This window comes from Trichechus manatus, unplaced genomic scaffold (genome assembly GCF_000243295.1).
Source record: "Trichechus manatus latirostris isolate Lorelei unplaced genomic scaffold, TriManLat1.0 scaffold00150, whole genome shotgun sequence".
Classification (NCBI taxonomy): domain Eukaryota; kingdom Metazoa; phylum Chordata; class Mammalia; order Sirenia; family Trichechidae; genus Trichechus; species Trichechus manatus.
This window is the reverse complement of record NW_004444086.1, coordinates 690,260-703,913: the sequence shown is the minus strand read 5'-3', so window position 1 is coordinate 703,913 and position 13,654 is coordinate 690,260. Positions and strand designations below refer to the sequence as shown.

At 39.3% G+C, this 13,654-nt stretch overlaps 1 protein-coding gene across 5 annotated transcripts in view; it reads right to left on the bottom strand.

Moving 5' to 3' along the window:
- Positions 1-13,654, bottom strand: part of LOC101352400 (N-deacetylase and N-sulfotransferase 4) — a 493,510-nt gene that overhangs the window by 5,234 nt on the left and 474,622 nt on the right. For all 5 annotated transcript variants that reach the window (XM_004385892.2, XM_023740189.1, XM_023740187.1 and 2 more), the window contains 2 exons: positions 4,733-4,903; positions 3,684-3,793 (listed from right to left, as the gene is read on the bottom strand). In XM_004385892.2, the coding sequence (XP_004385949.1) occupies positions 3,684-3,793; positions 4,733-4,903 (281 nt within the window). The remainder of the gene's footprint in view (positions 1-3,683; positions 3,794-4,732; positions 4,904-13,654) is intronic.

Below are 13,654 nucleotides of genomic sequence, written 5' to 3'. Positions count from 1 at the left end.
ATACTCTTAGAGAAAACCCTAATGCTATATTGTTCCAGTAGCTGTATTGTTACAAAAGAAAGGATGTATGGCCTAATTATTTTGTTTGGACTCATATTTAAGGGTTTTTGTTTAAGATTTAACAAGACAGAAGAAATGAAAGAATGAACCAAATAAGACAGGAAATTTTAAATTTATTGCTATGGGACTTGCTGCATGCATAAAACATTGAAAAGGTTTGCGGTTTTGTTGCTCAGCAGATGTTTTAGAAGGATGAAGCATAATTGACTGAGATGTAAAGTTAATTAGTTGCAGAATATTTTGTTGCCCTGGGCCCATTCCTATAATACCAGTGCACCTGCAATTTGCCTCTGCACATATGTGAATTCATTTAGGAGGAGAGGGAAATTTTCTTCACCGTTCCCTGCCCAGCCTATTATTAGAGACCTGATCCTTGCAGTCCAGGTTGTCCTAGTACATGTTATCAATTAAAATTAAATACATCACTGGTTAAATGGACAGAAGGAAGACAGAGTCATTTCCAACTTGGACTTTTCAGTCTGCTTCTTGCCTATCACAGTCCTTTCTCTAGTTTTCATTAATTTCCCAAGAGGAAAAACAATTCCATGTGCTGTGCAAAATGAGAAGGGAAGTCAGCATAACGGTGCCCCTAAACAGCATTTTCTGCCTCAGGATGAGAATATTTAACTGCATTAAGTTAAAATACAGCTCTGACTACAAAGCCAACATATTTATACACACACTGAGAGTATCTTCTTTGCGCTCAGCTAGTGCAGAGATCTCAGGTTGGGCTGCCATCTCTCCTTGCTCCCCACAACAGTTGGTATGAGGCAGAGTTTAATACAACCTGCGGAAGGAGAGCCATCCAGAATACTGAAAGCCATTTATTTAGATAGGTTTGTCATAACCTTGAATCCACATTATTTTGCTGTCCCAGCTTTATTTACTGCATCAGCAACTTTATATACCTTAAGCCTACAAAGGACATTTATCCTCTCTAAGTCACATCAATTCATTCTTTTATGGTTTTATTTTAGTAGGCATGAAATTGTGAGATTAAGATGCAAAGTCTTTTTCAAACAACTGTTAGACATCTTTTAGGATATAAGTTGGTTGCCATTTGAGTTCTTTTATTACTCTGAACATCACTATAGTTATTAATTTTTGTGATGTGTGAGACATATTAAAAACCATATATTTCGTACTTGTTTGTAATTGTCTTCGAAAGTGTGACTTTAAAGGTTTATTGAACCGTAAGGCACTATTTGTAGTAAACATGACAGAACCATTACCTAAACTACTGCAGAAAGGAAGAGGAAGATATGCCAACATCAATAACTATTAATGCAAAACATATTATGGAAAGATCTGTCTACTTAATCAACAAGGGCATGCCTTGCCTTGTTATATTATTTCCATGTGTAGCTAAAATCTTCATTAGGGTTGCTTTAGTGGATAAGGAACAACCCAATCTTATTACTGTGCTTCCTGTCCCTTCATTACCCTCTTTAATTGTCTAATTGTTGATCCTAATCTTCTGTGAACTGGGAAATTATATAATGAGGTTTGTTAGAATTTTGTCTGAAATTTAATATGCTTTCTATCAGACCTTGTGGGGGAAAAGCGCTTGCCATTTTAAAATATATTTTGACTACTTGGAAGGGGTTTTTTTTTTTTTTTTTTGTTATTATTGTTGTTATTTTGCTTCATCTTTATATATATATTTTTTTCATTTTTAATTACCCAAGTTATACAGGGCAGGTTTTATTTTTCTAAGAGACTGCAACAGTATCTCCCATCCCTCATTCTCCTCTGCAGAATGAATTTGCTACTCCTTATCAAAAGGTGGAAACTAATTTCCCTGTCTTTGGATTGGTTTTAGTGACTATCTCAGTCTTCTAGTGCTGCTATAACAGAAATACCACAAGTGGATGGCTTTAACAAAGAGAAATTTATTTTCTCACAGTCTAGTAGGCTACAAGTCGAATTCAGGGTGCCAGCTACAGGGGAAGGTTTTCTCCTCTGTCAGCTCTGGAGGAAGGTCTTTGTCATCAGTCTTCCCTTGGTCTGGGAGCTTCTCAGCACAGGAACCTCAGGTCCAAAGGACATGCTCTGCTCCCAGCACTGCCTTCTTGGTGGTATGAGGTCCTAACTCTCTGCCTGCTTCCCTTTCCTTTTGTCTCTTGTAAGATAAAAGGTGGTGCAGCCCACACCCCAGGGAAACTCCCTTTACATTGGATCAGAGATGTGACCTTAGTAAGGGTGTTACAATCCCACCCTAATCCTCTATAACATAAAAGTACAATCACAAAATGGAGGACAACCACACAATACTGGGAATCATGTCCCAGCCAAACTGATACATTTTTGGGGGGACACAGTTCAATCCATGAAGTTCTTCTGCAGAATGAATTTGCTACTCCTTATCAGAAAGTGGAATCTAATTTCCCTGCCTTTGAATTTGGATTGGTTTTAGTGACTTTCTTGTAACTAATAGAATGTCACATAAATGATGCCGAGTGATTTGCAAGGTTAGGTCAGAGAAAGTCATGGCTCTTGGAGCACATACTCCCTAGACATTTATGCTCAGGCTAATCCCCCTCAGAACCCAGCAACTGGGTAGTGAGAAACCCAAACCTTGGGGTGGGGGGGCACGCACGGAGAGGCCTTGTCCCACTGAGCTCAGCCTTCGAGTCATCCCAGCCTAGGAGTCAGAGATGTGAGTGGAGAAACTTCCAGCTAACTGTTGTCCCTGGCCATTTGAGTTCCCAGATATTCAAGTTTTCCCACCTATGGCCCCAGATATGGAGTAGAGATAAGCTGTCCCCACAGTGCCCTGTCCAAATTCCCAACCCATCGAATCCATGAACTTAATAAAATGGCTGTTGTTATATGCCAGTCAGTTTGAAGTTTGTTATCTGTGCAACAATAGATAACTGGAACATTATACATGATTATATGCATTATATATTATTATATTTGGAGTCCCTGGGTGAATGCAAATGGTTAAGCGCTCAACTACTAGCTGAAAGATTGGTGATTTGAACCCACCCAGTGGCACCTTGGAAGACGTGCCTGGTGATCTGCTTTTGAAAGGTCACATCCTTGAAAACCCTATGGGACACAATTCTACTCTGCACACATGGGGTCACCATGAGTCGGAATTGACTCGATGGCACCACAACAACGATTATATTATTTATGAGTAGTTTAATAAATGCATATATGAATATGCCCATTCCCCAATTCTACCCAAAAGACTGCTCACTTCCACAGGAGTAACAACAGTCCTCAGCATTTCAGTTCGAACCTATAAGTTACTCAGGGGAACAGATTAAGTCTTTTTCACCTTCATAACCTCAATTCCTTGGACACTTTCTGCAATAAGTAGGCATGTAAAAAAGTTTACTTAACCAACCTGATAATAGGCAAAAGCCCACAGAAAAAGAGGAATTTGCGATAATATTAAATGCCTGTAGGATAATATTTTATGAGAGAAATTATTCCTGGTATTCAAAAGGGAGATACTACATGAATAACAAGGATATTCCTTTGACTGCTTTTGAGAAGCATAATGATGTATAAATTCATGGATAGTATTAATGATACTATATACACACCTACCAGTGATAATTTATGATGGCAAATAATGGAAATGAAATCTTGCATGAGAATAGACTCACGTTAGTGCTTCAGAGTAATTATAAAGAGGTGTGACTCCCAGAAACTTCTGGACTTCATCCATCACAGTAGCTGGGTCAGATCTCAACTGCTGTCCATCGATAATTAACAACTGCAAAGTCAAAAAATAGCCACTTTATGAAGAATAAAACTAAATTGAATAGGCTGAGTTGCCTCTCTTGACCTGGTATGACATTAATAAATTGGGTCAGTGAATAAGAAGATGTGAACTCCCTAGAATGCATTTTAATTGTATACTATATTTGTGGTAAATAAACAGTGGTTCAAACTGGCCATAGGCATCACTTCTTGTTCGTTATCAAATTACATCCTTTAACTTTATTATAAACCAGAAATAAGCATAGAAATTCTCTTGATTTAGTATTTCTATAGAAACATGATTTTCCTTTTGTTGTGTAATCAATTAGTTATACAGTCTATCAAAATTCCAGGAGCTAAATCTTAGAACCAAAGGCTTAGAAACTATGGGCATCAGGATGAAAATCATGCATCTGTTCTTCTTACAAACCTTGACAGAGCCCTCAGGTTCTAATTGTTCCCTGGGTTATAATGCAGAATAGAAAGAGTGTAAATGTTTTCCTCAAAACCCTATAGTTTTTTCTATCCCCTGGCCCTAGAGCTGTTACAGCACTTCCCATATTGACAGTCTACTGCATGACCTTCTTACATGGGTCTCACAGGACAGACAGCACACAGGTTATCTGCACGTGTGTTCCAAAAAGGTACTGACTAACTGGCTGCTCTTTTACTAGTTGAAGGTGTTTGTCCGTGAATCACATGATGTTTCCTCTGTGAGGATTCATCACTTTGGGGCTATCTACTGTTCAAAAAAAATCCCAAGAATATGTTTTCAGAACTATTTAACAGCATTTTAATAGCATTATGGAGATTAAAGTGTAAAAATCCACATTTCTTCCTCACTTATAATTTTCTGTAAGTATAAATCACTGTCTGCTAATTCATACTTTTTGTTTGTTAATACAACATAATCATGATCTAATAGCAGGAGAAATTAATTTCAGGGTATTACCTGAGAAGTAGCAAAATAAGTTAGCCATCTTTCTATGTGTACTGCATACCATCCAGGTACCAGACATCTCCTCTGCAAAGTTTTTAAGTCAGGTGGGGCCCAATGTCCTGTTGTAATAACTTCATAGAAATTAAACCTCAGGGCAGCTGGATCTTCATGTGATCGTTGATGCTTTAAAAAAAAAAAAGTCAATTGTAAAGTTAGTTTTCTTTACAATTTTTGTAGGTAAGTGTGTGTGTTTGCTGTTTATTTATATGTGTGTGTCCCTTTCATTTCTCAAAAATGATAAAATTACTTGATTTTAGAATGAAAAATATCATGAAAAGTGCATGCATTGAAGCCTGCGCATCGGCACATGACTTATTTTAAAGTATTTGAAGCAAAAGGCCCCAACAATATGCAGACAAGTTTGTGGTTGTCTTCATGTGAAAATGCTTAGGTACAAACCGAGCACAAGTATTTCCTTCAGGAGTCTGATTAGAAGTGAAAAAATGTAAGGAACCAGACAAATCAAGCCTGATGAAAAGAAATTTAGATGTGCAAGAGAAGCTCACATATTACTCTGCTTATTGTTTCATTATGGCCACTTCCCCATTATCTGTGTAGCAGATGATATGGGTGCAGAGAAAGCAGATATTTATTCCTAATGCTTAGGTGTCATCTTCATATTGACACTGTCCAACATCCTTTACAGTTGCTCTCCTGAGGGTTTCCACCTAATCCTGCTAATTCCCAAATACTACTACATTTCAGTGCCAAATCCTCTGAGCCCTTCACACTGAGCCATCCATTGGTCAAGTATGAGAAAGCCCAACTCAGTGAGAGATGAATTTAACAGTCAATACAATTTTAGAAGGATTTCTTAAGCTCCTTTCCAGAACAAAGAACTGCAATAGATTCTGTACATAAAAAGATGTTAGCAAGACATCACTATCTTAAAAGAAATAAAAATCTAGTGAGGGAGACAGTAGACTAATAAACTGTAATAAAATTGTATATTTGATAGAAGTCCCTCAGCGGCACAAATGGTTAAGTGCTCAACTACTCGACAAAAGGTTGGCAGTTCAAATACATCCAGGGGTACCTGAGAAGATAGTCCTGGTGATCTGATTCCCAAAGGTCACAGCCTTGAAAACGCTATGGAGCAGTTCTACTCTGCACACATAGAGTTGTCATGAGTTAGAATCGACTCAATGGCAACTAACAACAGTGTATTTGATTAGAGGTATTAGTTACTTGCTGTGATAGACAGACCGATAAGTGATTGATTATGATTGAAAGATGAAGAAAACTTTTCAATGGCTGAAGGTTTTCAGCTAAAAAGTGATGAGAAAGATGTTGATACGCAGAAAAAATAAACTTGAAAACCAAGAGAATATTTACATCTAAGGTAAGTTTGAGTAGAGATGGATGACTTCTGTGGAAAGGAATGAATTGGTCTAGTGAGATATCTAAAAGGAAACAGGAAGAAAATCTAGAATAAATAAAGATAGAAATATTGTATATTAAGGCCTGATACAATTGTGTAATAGCAGATATAAAAAACCAAACCTGTTGCCATGAAGTTGATTTCGACTTACAGCAACCCTATAGGACAGAGTAGAACTGCCCCATAGGGTTTCCAAGGCTGTAATCTTTATGGAAGCAGACTGTCACATCTTGCTCCTATGGAGCAGCTGGTGGGTTCGAACCATCAGTCTTTCAGTTACCAGCCTAGCACTTAACCACTGCACCAGGGCTCCTTGAAATGGCAGATAGTAGCTTACAAGATAAAATAGACTAGGGGGAAAAGAAAGGACTAGAGAAATAAAGATGTTTAGGAAGTGGTGAGTGATTATAGAGTGCAGCCCTGGTAGTGTAGTGGTTAAGAGATAAGGCTGCCAACCAAAAGATCAGCAGTTTGAATCCACCAGCTGCTCCTTGGAAACCCTATGGGGAAGTTCTGCTCCGTACTTACAGGGTTGCTATGAATTGTAATCGACTTGACAGAAACTGGTTTGGTCTGGTTTAGTGAGTAGTGGACTAATAAACATTTTGAAGCCCTTTCATTATTGTACATCTATTAGGCATTCTTATATGTACATAAATTATGCTGAGTACACAGAGATTACATAATATGTATAATTAACATAATGGGTATAAATTACATAATTTGAATAACATTATAAATATAGTAAGTCCATGTTAATACAGTAATGCTAAAATTTCTACTTTAAGCAGTGATAATATGGAACTGTATTTAATCTGCTCTATATTGATTTATGGGGCCCTGGTAGTGCAGGAGTTAGCGTTTGGTTGCTAACCAAAAGGTCAGCAGTTCAAATCCACCAGCTGCTCCTTGGAAACCCTATGGGGAAGTTCTACTCTGTCCTATAGCGTCCCTATGAGTCAGAAATCGACTCAATGGCAATGGGTTTTATATTGATTTACACCAGTTTACCACCATCTTTTCTTTATATTCTTGAAACTAAGAAGATTAGTGTAAAGATACAACCAGGAAGTCACAAAGGGACATATTTTATGGAAAAAATAGCACTATAGCTCCTCTGTGAGACCCATTATAAAAAGGTGGGGTAGAAATTACAGTGGCAGGTGACATTTGTAGGAGTCTCTGAATTACACCTGCTGAGCTTTGGATTTATGGTATTTACTGAATAGACAGGACTAGCGAAGTAATAGGCTGCATTATTGTGAAATGTGGAGCAGTTTAGGGGCCATACTCACAGCGATATGGCAATAAAAAGTCTTATTAGAAAAACTAATTCTTTTCAAACTTACACGTTCAAAGTATTTATTTGAAGAAAGAGGCACAGAGAAGCACACTCCTCATGCAGATTTTCTTTTATTTAAATGGTTTAACCTATGTGAAAAAAATTCATATAGATCTGCTATAGCTAGTGACCATGCTTCCTGTTAGAAAAAATGTTCAATATTTTTTTCTAAGGATTTCAATTCAAAACTTTTGATTATAGCGTATCATTTCAATGTTTCTGGCACAATTTTAAAAAACAAGTTTATCTTGTGCAATATGAATGTTCATAAAGTGAGAAAGATGCATTACTGTATCTCGTGGGAGACACCGACTCATGGGTCCTATTGGGAATTTCTTCCTCTTGCTTCCAACATAAGTGTTCTGTTCGGATCCCAAACACTTGCAATCCCAACTTTCAGTGTCATATTTTTTCTGTACATCAGTATTTGTTTTCAGAAGTTTATGTTTATTGAAGACATTTTGAAAAGCCAAGAGGAAGAATCAAGAAAATATAAAAATTCCTTTTAAGTCTTTTTAAAAAATTTTATATTAATTTCTACGCACATTAAACAAACACATATGCAAACGAACTCAAATAATTAGGGTGTTAGTATGTATACACACACACACACTTGTTACAGGGCAGCACTGGTGGCTAAATTGTTAAAGCGCTCGGCTGCGAATCCACCAGTGGCTCTGGGGGAGAAAAGGCTTGGTGATCTGCTCCCATAAAGATTATAGCCTAGGAAACTAGGAAACCCTATGTGGCAGTTCTACCAGGTCCTATAGGATCACTATGAGTTGGAATCAACTCAGTGGCACACAGCAACAGCAATGTGTATTGTTACCACTATAAATTCAAGATCACCAACTTCAGTTAGGCCCTCATTTCTTTAGGTAATCTTCCATTTTTATGGTCAACTTTATTTCACCCCCGTACAATGATTTCATACCTTTTTCTTTCTCCTCAAACTGTCCCCTCCCAAAACTAACCCCTTCCTCATTAGACTAACTCATTCTCAACTTCTCAAAGGAAGAAGAGACCATCACAGTCCTTGAATTTCTCTATCCCAGACTTACAAATTTGCCACTATGCACCAACATCCTTTCCTCTATACCTCAAGTCTCAATGCAGAGGTTTTTAACAAGTTCTCACGGTAAAATTTAGCTATTCCGTGAATTGCATTGGCAACAATTATCTATTTTTACTAACTACTAAATGTGCTTGGCATTTCTTTTAATTGTGAATGTCAATAACAGCCACAGAAATATTTCTGTACCTGTGACTCTATCACCAATAAAAATAAGTTATTTTTATCACATCGAAGTGGTTTAGATATCTCAAAATATAGTTATAGTCATCACTACTTCAGAATTACACCAGTATTAGAGCCACTATGAAATCTTATCACTTAATGATTTAATAAAAAATTACTGATTTCAAAAGTATCTCTATAATTATATTTTAATAAAGTTGTTTCCTTTGTAATTCTTTGTACTTAGTTTTATGCTTTTAAAACATATTTCTGAGATGGAGCCCTTAGTGTTCACCAGGCTGCCAGAAGGGTCTCAGTCCATAAGAAGTTAAGAACTCGGGAAGTAGAAGGAATGTTTCCTTCTCCATCTGAACTGTTTTCTGGTACACAACCCTTCCTGGCATTTCAGAATCCTCACTACAGGACTAAAAACGCATTTTCTCTCCTGGGCCTTTAAACTCTCTCTCTGTTGGAGGCTTCCCATCGTTATTCAAACAACCATCATAACAGAAGAAGTTCTTTGACTGCATTTCCATGTCTATGAAATTAACATGCGTCTTTACTTCCCCCTGCACAATCACACTTCTTGAAAGAGTCTGTTAAAAGTGCTGCCTCCATTTCTTCATGACGACTTACATATTCGCCAACCAATCTTATCTGGCTTTTTTCTTTTATTTTGTTGCTAAGGACTCTACTTCCCTCTATACCTTCAATTCGATGAAAATAATCCAGACCTTATTTTGCCTAGTTGTTTATATTCTCAGCTGTGTTTGACACCGTTGCCACACTCAATCTCCCCACCTCAGTTTGGCAGAATTCTGTTGTCTTGTATCCACGTCCCTGCAATCCTTGATTTTTTATCTTCTGCCACCTGGTTTGTTCTTTCTTGTCTCTCTTGCTGCCTCATCCTGCTCTGTACTTTTCTTCTCTATGCCCTTTGCCTAGGCAACATCACTTTCCTCATGGCCATGTCTTTATGCCTTTGATTCACAAATTTTCGTCTCCAGCTCAGACCTCTCCCCAGACTGAAGCTAACTTTACTTAGGAATGTCATTGGTTCCATTTCTCATACTTACCATCTGCATCACATCTTTAAGTTCCCCATCTCCCAACACCTCCTGTATCCTGCTCCAGTGTTTCATTTTGCATGGCAGTGTATTGTCACCATCCAATTGAACAGATCAGAAATTTAACCCATCTTTGACACCGCTTTCTCCTAATTCTCTCTTAACACTTTCTGCTTCATTCAGTTTCTACTTACTGTCTTAGTGTAGGCTACATTCATTTTTCAGCAAGGCTGTTGCAGTAGTCTCTGAATACTCATTTGATCCATTCCAATTAATTCTTCATACAGCAGATAATACATTTTCTCCACTAGCCATCTGTCAGTTTGTCGCACTGTGGTGGCTAGTTTGTTGTTATAATGTGGGAAGCTATGCCACCTGTATTTCAAATACTATTAGGGTCACCTATGGTGGACAGGTTTCAGTGGAGCTTCCAGGCTAAGGCAGACTAGAAGGAAAGGCCTGGCGATTTACTTCCAAAATTTAACTAATGAAAATGTTATGCATCACAGCAGTACATTGTCCAACTTCCTTGCTTTGGACATGTCATCAGAAGGGATCAATTGCTGGAGGAGATCATCATGTTCGATGAAGTAGAGAGCCAGAGAGGGCAACAGAGACCCTTGGTGAAGTGGATTGGCACAACTTCAATGGTAGACTAGAACATGCCAGCGATAGTGAGGATGATGAAGAACCAGCCAACGTTTTATTGTTGTATGTAGGGTTGTATGAGTCTGAGCTGACTGGATGGCAGTTACTGATCTACCATAAAAAAACAAAACAGAAAAAACTCATTCCCGTCGAGGCAATCCTGACTCAAAGGTATCATAGATACCATAATGCTTTCTAAAAGGAAATCTGGTAGTCACACTCCGGTTTAAAATTTTTCAAAGGCTTTCCAACTGCCAAAGAATAAAGGCCATGTGGTTTGCCACTTCTAGCCCCAGTGTGCCTTTCAGCCTCATCTCCACAAGTCTCCACCTAATGTTTTGACTTCTAGACATATGGAACTTCTTTTAGCTCTTTTTTTTTCTCTCATACAAAAATTTATACATACATTGTTATGTGACTCTAATTGCTCTCCACATACTGTGACAGCACACTCCTCCTTTCCACCCTTGATTCCCCATGCCCATTCAGCCACCTCTTAACCCTCTCTGCCTTCCCATCTCACCTCCGGACAGAAGCTGCGCCTTTAGTCTCTGTATCTACTTGAGCTAACAGGCACACTGCTCACGAGTATCACTCTATGTCCCACAGTCCAGTCCAATCCCTGTCTGAAGAGTTGGCCTTGGAAATTGTTTTCGTTCCAGGCTGATAGAGAATCCAGGGGCTGTGCCTTCCAGGGTTCCTCCAGTCTCAGTCAGACCATTAAGTCTGGTCTTCTTACTAGAACTTGAGTTCTGCATCCCACCTTTCTCCTGCTCCATCCAAGACTCTCTGTTGTGTTCCCCGTCAGGGCAGTCATTGGTGGTAGCCGGGTACCATCTAGTTCTTTTTAATTTCCTCTATTTTGTGTTCTGTGTTTTGCTTAATTCCCTTCCTAATTTCTTGAAGAGTTCCGTATATTAACCTTTTGTATTTTACCTCTGGTAATTCCAAGAAATTTTCCTCCTCTGGAAAATTTCTAGATTCTTTATTTTGGGAGCTTGCTGAAGCCATCATGGATTGCCTCTTTATGTGATCTGATACTGACAGTTGTCTCCGAGCCATCAATAAGAGTTATTATATTTATTTATTTTATGTTTGCTTACTGTGTCCTAGCTTCTTGTTTTGTTTTGATATGCCCAAATAGGCTGATAATATGAGCTAGTTTGATTATTGGCACCTTTGAAGCTCTAATGTCCTGTCACCAAGTGGTTAGATCTGTTACTAGGTATGTGAGCTGAGGAGTCTACCCACTCCTCCTGTGTGGATTCATCTCAGGTGCCCAGGTAGATAGCCACCAAGTGTGTGGTGCAGGCTCTCACTTACAGTCCTAGACAGGCTAGAGCAGGGGTACACACTCTGAGCAAGGCAGGGGGCTGACAGCTGCCCCCGAGCGTCCCAGAGAAAGGCTTGTCCATGTTCCCTAGAGAATGTAGGTGGGTCGGTATTGCAGCCGGACTATGAGCACCTAGTGCTTTTGGCTGTAAGGACTGGGGGGCACCTCTTATTCATGGGCCCCTATCACAGGTGGCTAGGCGGCATGTGTGGAGCCACCAGTCCTCAGGCCCCTGATGTGGGGGTAGGTGAAGACCCTGCTTAATGGGCAGAGCAGTGTCAAATGTCAAGAATCTGCCATTTCACAGCTGAAACAGTTGAAGTCAGAGTTCCAGTATACACCCTGTTGTACTGTGGTAATGAGGGCCTACCCTGTTGAGATGGGCCCATGCAAGATTACGCAGGGGGAAAGGCACTCAAAGTCCGTGGATCCCTTATGCCTGTGCCTAGGCAAAGGAGCTGTGCCTACCCTGGGTTCCTGGCTTAGGGGAGCCGGCAGTTTATTTTTTCCCATTTGTTAATTTGTTCACTCTCCAAGGCAGGGAGAATGGCTCCGGGTGTGTGATGGATCCTACTTCCCGCCCAGGGGACTTAGCAATTGCTGAAGCTGGTCCAGGACCCAGTGCAGAGCAGGAAGCGGGGAGGTAAATGGGAGAGAGGTTTCTCCCTCATGGGTGTGTTTTTGATCCGTGCGGTAAGCCGTATGCAAACACTTATCTTTCGCTGATGAGGGCTGCTTCTCACTGGTGCTGGGTGGTTGTGCAGACTTTCTGGTGCTGGGTCTCTCCCGGTGTGGCCAATGCACCTCCTGAGCACTGCCACTTGCCTGCCTCACCGCTCACCCACGAGCTGCTCAGGCCTGAAGGGCTCAGGCTCTCGCCGGGTCAGGTCTGGCAGCTCCTCGCTGCTTCTGAACCGTCTCTCCATCCCCTTGCCACTCAGTCCGGTTCCTTAACTCTGCCTTTGATGTTCAGGGCTCCCAGATTGCCATATATAATCCAATTGCTTGTTTTTTCCAGTCATTGTTGTAAGAGGGTCCACCAGAAGCATCTGACTACTCTGCTGTCTTGGCCCCACCTCCTCTTTTAGCTCTTTAAATATTTTCTTTGCTCCCTGTAGACTTTACTTGTACTATTCTATCTCCTAGACCCTCCTTTTACCTTTACCCTGTTAATATTCACTCATCCTTCCATTTTAAGCCTAAAGCTTATTTCCCTAGAGAATGCTCTCATAGGATCTTGCATACTTCCTCCTCAACATGTTCACAATTTCTAATTATATGTCTTTATGACTAATTAATAGCTGCTCCCTTACTCTCATTAGAATGTAGCACCATGATGGCAGGAACAATGTTTTGTTTACTGTTACATTCCTAGTTCCTAGCATAGTGCCTGACACATGACTGCTTACTTTAAACACTTTCTAAATATGTGAGTAAATAAAATATTTAAATTATTATTTTACTGATTAAAAAGTCTTAAAAACAATAATTATATATAGCTGGAGAATATTCCATTTTAATGTTATGCAAATCTGTAATGGGCATTTAATTTCTTTTCCTTTTGTTCGTGTTTGGTAGATATTAACAAAATGTACATATATATTTGTGTACTCTTTTGAATATTTGTCTATCATAAATTCAAGAAGAGGAATTAGAGGACAAAGGAACACTTACAAGCCTTTTAATAACTACTGGCAGAAAAATATGCCCTAATGTAATTTTGTGTTGGAGTGTTTGAGTACGCTTATCAAACCCTTTCATCAAAATCATATTCAAAAAGAGTATTTTAATTCATATTTCTCTGGAGCCCTGGTGCACTGTGGTTAACAGCTCAACTGCTAACCAGAAGGTCAGCAGTTCAGAAGC